The 9,732-nt window shown below is 52.8% G+C and overlaps 1 protein-coding gene across 1 annotated transcript; it reads left to right on the top strand.

Moving 5' to 3' along the window:
• Positions 1–380: 380 nt before the first annotated feature.
• On the top strand, positions 381–5,755 carry LOC132427710 (NUT family member 2G-like; the record flags this gene model as incomplete). Its single annotated transcript, XM_060015367.1, is given in 7 exon segments — positions 381–913; positions 1,875–2,003; positions 3,049–3,221; positions 3,674–3,969; positions 4,382–4,498; positions 4,951–5,147; positions 5,236–5,755. Coding segments are annotated over 7 exon segments (1,965 nt in total), but the record flags the coding sequence as incomplete, so codon positions are not given.
• Between the last annotated feature and the right edge of the window lie 3,977 nt (positions 5,756–9,732).

The following is a 9,732-nucleotide window of genomic DNA, read 5'->3' as shown; positions in this document are numbered from 1 at the left end:
TGAGCAACTGCTGAAGCAGGTCACTCTCTGGGTCCTGGTCTTGACTTTTCTCATTGAGGCTACCAGGCAGCAGTAGTCCGTGCCCAAGCCTGCAGGATGGCTTCAGAAGAAGGTAAGCCTATAGGTTGGGGGTGTGTTTTCAGAGACCCTGCCATCTCTCACATCCTTCGGGTTCACATGTGACACTTCACTGTGGGCACATAGTTGGACTGAAGTAGAGGGAGAAGAGAGCACTGAACACAAGCACATTTCAGCTGGGGAGACTAGGGAGCCTGAAGAAACCTGAGACTGCACTGTGGAGGAGAGGTCATTGGAGGTGGATCAAGAGGAATTGCCCTGGCTATGGAGAAAGGATGGCAGCAAGGATGACAGGTTGATTCCCCACGATGCCTTTGGTGGCTAATGGTGGCCGTGGACCCAGTGCCCCTGGGGCTTGCAACCTCACTGTCCAAGTCAGGTCACAAGGGAGTCCAGTGGAGGCCCCCCAGACTCAGACCTTTATCGTTACTCAAGGCCCCCTCACCTGGAGTACTCCAGGGGCCCTCAGCGGGAGTGCTGCATGTCCTGCATCCGTATTCTTAGCAACCCCTGTGATGGAGACCATTGTGACTGCTCCAGCTGTTGGAGTTACTCAGGCTGGCAAGGGAGGCTGGACCCCAGGCTTTCCTCCTCAAGCTCCACCACTAGCTGCCCAGCTGGCCCCTATCATTCGCCCAGTGAACTATGGGCCTTGGCCACATGGCACTTCCAGGCAGGGCAGCCTGGCCACCAACCAGTCCTACGCCTCGCACAGTGACTGCTCTAACCCCCAGAGCGTGTACAGTAACTTCCGACGTTGGCAGCGCCTCAAACCACTGGCCTGGAGACACCTTCCCCAGAGTCCTGATGCAGAAGCTCTTTCCTGCTTTCTCATGTGAGTGAACGCTCAGGGGGTCATGAGCTTATCGGAGCTTTTAGATAAAGAGGACCTGGGGATGGACTCGCAGGTTAGATTTCTAGGGATACTGGAAGCAAGGTCTGAGGGCGATGTCCATGCTATGAGAAGGCACATTGTCGGTCATGTGGGTGAGCCTGCCAGTCCATGACATCATGACTGAAATGTGCCTCATCTCAACTGACCCCACCACCCTGAGAGTCTAGCCAACTTGCTCTTCCATGATTCTCATGGTAATATGGACTGAAGACTTGCAGTCAGAGAGGGTCGTGGTGTAAGGTGAGGAGCCAAGGAGTGAATGCCGCACTCTCCCGTGGTGCGATCTCCTTTCGTACAGGACTTGATGTACATGGCCGGGGGAGGTCACTTCGGAGGAGGGGGAGGAGTGCGGGGCCCAGGAGAGCGCTTAATGCACGCCTCGACTTCGTTGTTGTGGAGAATTCCACTAGGAACAGGGTGATGGTAGAGCTCTCCTAAGGGTGTGGGCTCTCTCCCACTAGAGTTGTGAGCCTGGCAGGCATTTCCATCCTAAACCTCCGGTCCCTCGTAAAAAGGGGACAATCAAACTTCACTCAGAGGACTGGGCAGAAAACTCCTTGGGCTAATCTATGAAGTGTTAGCTTCATAGATGGCCTGGCACATGCCACACCTTATTGATGATAGTGATTTTTATTATGAAAAGGCAACCTTGAAGAGGAAAAGAGCTCCCCAAGGCACAGTGTCCCAGCTGTAGCCTGGGAGTGGATGGTCATCCTCGAGTGAGTGTGAGGCGGTGACAGCAGTAGCCGGGAAGGCTTGTCTTTGCCCTCGCAGATACCTGCCTCTCACCCTCCTGTTGCTCAGTCATGCTGCGTTGAGTGATGTGTGGTCCACATTGGCCAGTGGGGTCAGGCAGGTGGGGGCTGGGCTGGGCACGGAGACTGACCCCGAGGGCTTACAGCCCAGTGCTTCGATCCCTGGCCCGCTTGAAGCCCACCATGACGCTGGAGGAGGCACTGTGCAGGGCTGTACAGGAATGGCAGTGCAGAAGCAACTTTGACCGGATGATCTACTACAAGATAGCAGAAAAGTGAGTCAGCGTCCTGGGCCCAGGGGCTGCATGGAGGGTGAGGCGAGTGGGTAAGGGCAGGGTCTGGCCATGGGGGTGTTCATCAGAGAGGACAAAGGAGGAGGGCTGTCACCCAGAACAGGGGCCCCGCAGCCCAGAGGCCCTACTGTCCTCCAGAAACCCCTCCCTCACCTTGAGAGTTTGGGTCTTCTGTCCTTCCTCCACCAGGAGCTCTGCCCTCCCCTGATTTTGACCTACCCTTGCCTTGATATGAAGGTCTCAGGACGGCACAGGGTGAAGCTGTGAGTCCAGTAGGGGTCCAACTCCGGCCATATGGGCTGGGCCGGGGAAAGAGCTCCACCCGCCAGCCTGCTGCTTCTTTAGTGGTGGGTGGCTGGCGGCCACTGACATAGATTTGGGACCCCCTCTCCTCATGAAAAGTGGCCTGAGTGGGTACCCTGGCATCCCTGAAGAGGCTGGGAAAGCCAGCTGTCATCAACCCAAGGGTCAACGGCCCTTCCAGTGTTTGCTCCATGGTAATCCCCTTGGTTTAAGAAACAAAACCAAACAAACGAGCGCCTCTCAGAGGAAAGGAAGGCCTCTCCTCTGAGCTCAGCATCCACGTTGCCCAGCCTCTCCTGGGCCCTGTCTCCAGGTCTATGTTCCAGGACTCTCAGTCCCAGCCCAGGGTTCTGGATTCGGGCAAGGACCCCTGTAGGGAACACATGCCTGTTCCAGCCTCTGGCTATCAGCCCTTCATGTGGTTCTGGATGGGGTCGGGGGGCATGAGGAGGGTGCCCCCTGGGTCAGCCACGTGTCCCGTTGACCTGGTTCAATTAAGCGACCTGGGTCTATGCTGTTGAATGGCCTCCAGTGCTGGTGAGGCAGGAAGGGTCCCAGATCTTGTATCAGTTCCAGAGCAGCTCTCTGCTGTGGACAGCACCTCACAGGGCCTTGACAGCCTCAAGGCACATCCTCTCCCAATCCCTCATTCTTGGCTGCCTTTGTTGGGCTCCAGAACCCAGGCCTTTTCCTCAGGGTGGCCTATGCCTCCGTCACCCCCCAGGTTCATGGAATTTGAGGCCAAGGAGGAGATGCAGATTCAGAAGTTGTAGTGGATGCAGTGTGCGCAGGACCTGCCTCCTCCAGCCCCACCGAAGCTGGATCCTCGGGGGCCCCCAGCCCCGAAAGTGGGCCTTCAGCCAGGCACCCAGGTTCCCACTGGAGTTGAAGGCACAGGTAACAGGGGCCTAGGGTTGGCTACTGTCCCCACGTGGATCCTTTTCCTTCAAGACAGGGGCATTGGTCTTTCAACCAAAACAGCCACCGAGGCGGGAGGTGGGGGCATGGGGTCTCAGCTGCCCTTTGTCACTATGGGGTATTGACTTGGTCAGTTTTGTAACTCCTCTCACACCTCCCTGTCAAAGGACCCCACAAAAAGTCTGCCTAGGAAGTGGGCTTGATGGGCAGACCCCTAGAAAATTGGAGGTTCCCCACTTCCTTACTTGTGACTCTCTTAGATGCCCCCTTACCTCCCCTCTCCAACAGTGCATGAGGCTTCAGGTGGTCCTGACCCCCCCCACACCCACATCAATGTCCCCCAAACAATGCCCTCACCAACGTGCGCTTGGTGGTCAGGAGGTGGACCGGGAGTCCCTCACCTTCCTTCCCTTCCTCCTGCTCTGTCTCAGCCTGTGTTCCCAGGATGTCCAGCCCCAGGGCCCAGCCCTCCCGCCCAAAGCCACACAGGTCCCAGCGGCCCCCAGAGCCCAAGGCACCCAAGGAGATTCCCCCTGAGGCTGTGAGGGGGTATATGGACATCACAGAGGCGCTGGTGGGGCCCGTCCACTCAGCCACAGGCGAGTCAGATGCAGAAGGTGGAGAGGACGGAAATGAGCTGAAGCAGGAAGAGGATGGCACCTACTCGGACCCGGGCCTCTTGAGCTACATTGACAAGCTGTGTTCCCAGGAGGACTTTGTCACCAAGGTAGGATAGGCATGGAGCCTGGGGTCTACAAGATGCCAGGGCATGGAACACTCAGCACCCAAGATCTGGGCTCTGCTCAGGCTGTTGGGACTTAAGCTCAGCTCCTTGTTCCTGAACCAGGTGTTAGGGGAGGTTTACGCAGATGTATGTGTGTACATGTTTGTGTCTCTTTGTGTGTATGCCTTTGTGTGTCTGTGTATGTGCCTCTGTATATGTGCTCTTTTGTGTGTGACTGTGTATGTGCATGTTTGTGTGTGTATGTGCGTGTGTGTGTGTTTGTGTGTGTGCTGACCATCCCTGCCTTGTGGAGGAGAGTGGGGTGGGTCTCTGCTTTTCACTTTCCATCTGGGTCTTCTTGTCTCACAGGCCACTCCTGGCCAAGGATGCTCACAGCCTCTTCTTTCTGTCCGAGGTGGAGGCAGTCATTCACCCTCGATTCCTGGCAGAATTGCTTTCCCCAGACCCACAGCTGGATCTCTTGGACCTAGTGGAGGAGCTGGAGCAGGAGGAAGGGCTCACTCCCGAAGAAGTGAGCCAGAGGAGGGACAGGGACACTCAGGGAGCCAGGGGACCCCACAGGAGGGGGACCCCAGGTGATCCAGGGGACAGGGGAACCCAGATGTCCCAGGGGGGCCAGAGGAGGGAGGGATCCCCGGTAGAACAGGGGACACAAGGGACACCCAGGAAGACCAGGGCACGGAGGGACCCCAGTGAACAGGGGAGAGGTAGGGCCCCAGAACAGGAGGGTCACCTGGTGCTGTCCATTCCTCCCCTGCCTGAGAGGTCTGGCATGGGGAAGTGCCTGTTCTGGGGTGGGTGCAGTGCAGGGTGAAAGGAAGGAGAGGATGGGGAGCCGGGAGGGGAGGGAAGGGCACAAAGCTGGGAATAAGTTGCAGGAGGATGGCAGGAATGACACAGTGTCTGTATTTGGATTCGAGTCCTGGAGTCACTGTCCGTCACTGTCCTCCTCCCTCCTACCAGCTGATGCAGAAACAACTCCTGGCCTTGAAAGAGGATGAGGGTGTGCGGGCAGCCCCGAGTCACAGTGCACCCGGAATGGGCTCAAGTCCTTCTGAGTCCGACGCTGGCCAAGGTGCCCAGAGGCACGACCAAGACCCCCATCTAGGGGTCAGTGATGAAGCCTGCCCACCAGAGATTGATTCTGAGGCTCCTCATAGGCTCATCCAAAGAGACACTGGCCTGTGCAGGCCCAAAGACTTTGTTTCCTCTCGAGGACGTCAGGAGGTCTCTCCATCCCCTCCCCAGGGTCAAAGGCACGCTGGCCCTCTACGGGGACCCAGGGATGCGTCTATGCTCAGAGAGGCCTCTCCTGTTCGGGAGGCCCGAGGGCCCAGGGACGGGTCCGGTGAGGACGAGGAGGAGCTCCCCAGCCTGGCCTTCCTCTTCGGCTCTCTGCTGGGTGTCCCAGAGTCCTGCCCATGCCTCAGGCCTGGCCTCCCCTGGAGGTTGGGGGGCCCAGAGTGCTCCCCATGCCCCCTCCCCTCAGAGAAGAGGCCTCAGCCCAGCTCCACCAGCCGCTCCCAAGTCGAGGAAGCAGGCTCTGTTTGGACACCCAGCCACTGCTGAGAAGCTGCCCATCCCCGGGGCTGGCCTCCGGGTGTCTGGGAGGCCAGTCTTGGCTCTGGGGCCGGCTCTCCCCTCACAGCCAAGAAAGAGAAAGCGTGACCCGTGTGTCACAGAGAAGAGTAGGAAGAGGAGAAGCAGCACTGCAGCCAGTAGGGAACAGCTGGGCCGGCCTTCCAGGGTGGCTCCCAGGGGAGCCTAGGGGCTCCCTGTCATCCCAGTGCTGATCCTAGATGATGTGGGGGGAAGGGAGGGAGGGCAGGACCACCAGGGTGGGGGGAGGGAGCGGGATTGTGGGAGGTTAGGGAGGTGGGAGAGGTGGGTGTGGCCAGGTGTGGGTGGGAGCAGGACCTTTGGAGTGATGTATATAAATTGTGAATAAAGATAGTTTTGGTGGGAAATGCTCTCAGGCCACGGTCATCTTGTTCATGTTGAGCTGCTCCACAGAGGGGAGCTGATCCAGAGAGGAAGGAAGGATGAGGGCGGTCACAGGAGCTCTGGATCTACAGGTGGCCAAACCTTTCCTCCACATAGACAAGGACTCCTCAGGCTGGCCCTGGGAACCCACAGCTCTCACTTTCCCCAGGGACCCCCTCATCATCCCCTTCTCTAAAGCCTGCTTGGCTAGGGGCCTTCTGGGGCCTCTGTACCATCTTCTGCACTGAACCTTCTGGGGAGGCAGAGCTGCTTTTGTGCCTTTCAGCCCTCTGGACACTCACCAGTTTCTAGGATGGAGCCTGGAGACAGCCCTTGTCATTATGGAGCTTCTCTCTGCTTCCCTGAAGTGGCCAGGTGACGACGCTGGGATGACCCTCCGCTTATCCAGGGTTTCCTGTGTGGGTGGAGTGACCAGAGAGGAAAAGTCTTGGCCATGGGGACAGGACTGTCTGCCTCGTCGTAGCGGGAGCATCCTCTAGTCCCACTGGGATTATTGCAATGTGGAGAGTGGTGGACACAGCTACCTCTTAATCCCAATGAGGATGCAACAAGGGGAATGGGTGCGGGGAAATTCATGGAGCACCCGTAAAACGTGTGTATAAGGGTAATGACAGTTGGGCCCCTTTGTGGAACTTGTGGGATTTCTGTGCAGCAGCATCTCATTCAACTGAGGGAGGAGGACCCATCTGGCTGTGGCTGTGGAGACTGGCCTCAGGGGCCTATGGGTGTGCAGAGACACCCCAGAACTACTGTCCCTTCCCTTTCCACCCATGGCTGGACATGTGTGTGTATTGGCATCAACACTGATTTGTATTCCCATATAAAACAGTTCCTCCTAACAAACTATGACCGCATTTCACAAGAACAGCTTGCTCACAGGGGCAGACAGGGTTGGGGAAGAGGTGTCTGTGGCCCCAGATCTGGGTAGGAGCTGGGATCCGTGCAGAGGAGTGTGAAGGCCTCAGTCATCGTCCTGTGGGTGCCGGCAGAGACTTCAAATCATCAGAGCAGGGGAAATGACCCGCTCATAAGGGTGAGACAAGCAAACAATGAGGGGCAGGGAGCAGACCCCTGCTGTCTCCCCGAACTGTCCCCCCCCAGTCTGCTCAGCCCCCGTCATGGCCTGTGCTGGCCCACCTCTGAAGCTCCTTCCTCCTAATGCACTCAGATGCTCTGATCCTTTGTGAACCCGCCCGGGGCCTCACCCCCCCTTCCCTGCTAGCCAAAGCCTCTTCTCCTGCTTCTGAGTTCTGATTCCTTCCCCAGGACCCAGGCGGGGTTGGGACAGCAGAGACTCCCTAATTCTCCCTCCTCCTCCCTGAGATCTTGACAATCACCTTTGTATGTTTCTATGATTTTAACTACTCTAGATACTTCATGTGAGTGGCTATGACATGTCCTTTTATGAGTGGATTAGTTCACTTAGCATAATGTCTTAGAGGTTTATCCATGTTGTAGCATGAGACATGGTTTCCTTTTATTTCAAGGAAGGACATATTTCACTGTATTTATAGACCCCATTATCCATTCATCTGTTGATGGACATTTGGGTTTCTTTACATCTTGGGTATTTTGGATAATGTTATGATGAATGTGGGTGAGGAAATATCTGTTTGAGATCCTGCTTTGAATTCTTTTGAATACAAATCCAGAAGTGGGACTGCTGGATCACATGGTAGTTATATTTTTAATTTTTTGAGGAAACATCATATTGTTTTCCATAAGTATTGTCCCATTTTACACTCTCACCAACAATGAGAAAGATAGCCACCATCAAGAACTTGGTATATATCCATCTTATAAAAATGTTTATGCTTTCAGCACAGCTGTAGATAATCAAAATTATGTATAATAATAATATTTTTGGTTATATATCATGTCATGTAAATCATATTGCCTTTGGCTTCTTTTAACATTCTTACTTTAAGAAAAATTGATATATTAGATGTTCTTTAATTTTTTAATTATTTATAATTTTGCATTGTATGCATACATTAAAAATAATTTATCAGTTCCCTTGTTGGTGAACTTTTATAAATTATAATGTGACAGGGTAATCAGTTCCAGAGGAAAAGTTTTTCCTTTCAGAACTTTGAATATTTATTCCATCGAATATGGTTTTTGTTACTGTTTTTTCAAATTATGCCATCAGTACACTGTTTCATGGTGGGTGATCAGTTTCTTTGCTAATTGTTTTTTTTAAGATTTTCTTTTGTGTTCTCCAGTTTCTTGACACGTGATTAGTTTCAGGTTAAAAAAATTTATCCTCCATGTAATCTATTTTGCTTCACTAACTGATAATACACATTCTTCATCTCATCCAGAACATAATATTATCTTTTTCAAATGTTACTTCTACTCATTCTCTCCTGTCTCTACTTCTAGAACCCTGGATATATGTATATTAGACCATCTTATATATATTCTCTATGTCTTCATCAGCTTGGACGGCTATAACAAAATGCCATAGACCTGGTGGCTTGAAAAACAGATGTAATTTCTTAACAGTTCTGAAGGTTGGAAGGCCAAGATCAAGGTGCCATATTCAGTTCCTGGTGAGAGCTCTCTTCCTACTTTTCAGATGGTTGTCTTACTGTGTCCTCACGTGGCAGAGAGAAAGAGGGATCTCTCTTGTGTCTTTTCTTCTAAGGGCACTACACCCATTATGAAAGCTCCATTCCCATGACCTAATTACCTCCCAAAGGCCCTATCCCCAAATACATTGAAGTTTAGGGCTTCAACATAAGAATTGGTGGGGGGGATATACGTCCATAGCATTCTGCCCCTGGTACCCAAAATTCATTTCCTTATTGTATACAAAATACATTCATTCTATCCCAACAGCCTCAAAAGCCTTAACTCATTCCAACATCAACTGTAAAATTTAAAGTCCAAAGTCTGAGCTAAACACCATCTAAATCATATATGGGTGAGACTGGAGGTAGTATTCATCCTGAGGCAAAATTCCTCTGTAGTTGTAAATCTGTGACCAAGACAAGTTAAGTGTTTCCAAATACGATGGTGGGACTGGCATATAATAGACATCCCTACTCGAAAAGGAAGAAATAGGAAAGAAGGAAGGGGTGACAGTTTCTAAGCAAGTCCAAAGCCTAGCAAGGCCAATCCCATTAGATCTTAAGGTATAAGAGTAATCCTCTTTGGTTTGATGCTTTGCCCCCCAGTCCCGCTGGGGTGGAAACATCATCCCCACAGCTCAGTGGGGCAGCCCCACTCTTTCCGCTTTGTAGGGTGCCACCCACACTGCAGCTCTCTGTAGGGCCTCCAGCTACACCATGACTCTCTGTGAGGGCGACAATATCACATTTTTAAACTGAGGCCCCCTGGGCCTGTGGTGGGATTGACAGACCCGATGACCTCGGAATCACCTTTGGGGTCTTTCTTCCCTTTTCTTCAAGAGGAGTACACATTCACAGCCGAATTGCTCTAGTCTCCCATTCTGTAGAATCCAAGAATTCTGACAGCCTTCCCTCATTCTGCCTGGCTTTCTCTGTCCCCTGCTAGTTCAAACTGGCAGTGTCCCTGCTGGTTTAATCCTTCTCTATTCCTGGCCTCTGCTGAGATGACTAATTAAATTAATAGCACACCTGCTACACCCTTCGAGTTTTCTTCAGAACAAGTTTTCTCACTTTCAAATATGGATAGGCTGAGAAGTTTCTAAATCTCTAAGTTCTGATTTCATTTTCCTTAACAATTTGGTCTTCAATTTCTCTCTCTCCTGAT

Source organism: Delphinus delphis, chromosome 6 (genome assembly GCF_949987515.2).
Source record: "Delphinus delphis chromosome 6, mDelDel1.2, whole genome shotgun sequence".
Lineage (NCBI taxonomy): Eukaryota > Metazoa > Chordata > Mammalia > Artiodactyla > Delphinidae > Delphinus > Delphinus delphis.
Note: the sequence above shows the minus strand (reverse complement) of the source record. Positions and strands in the feature narration are given on the sequence as shown.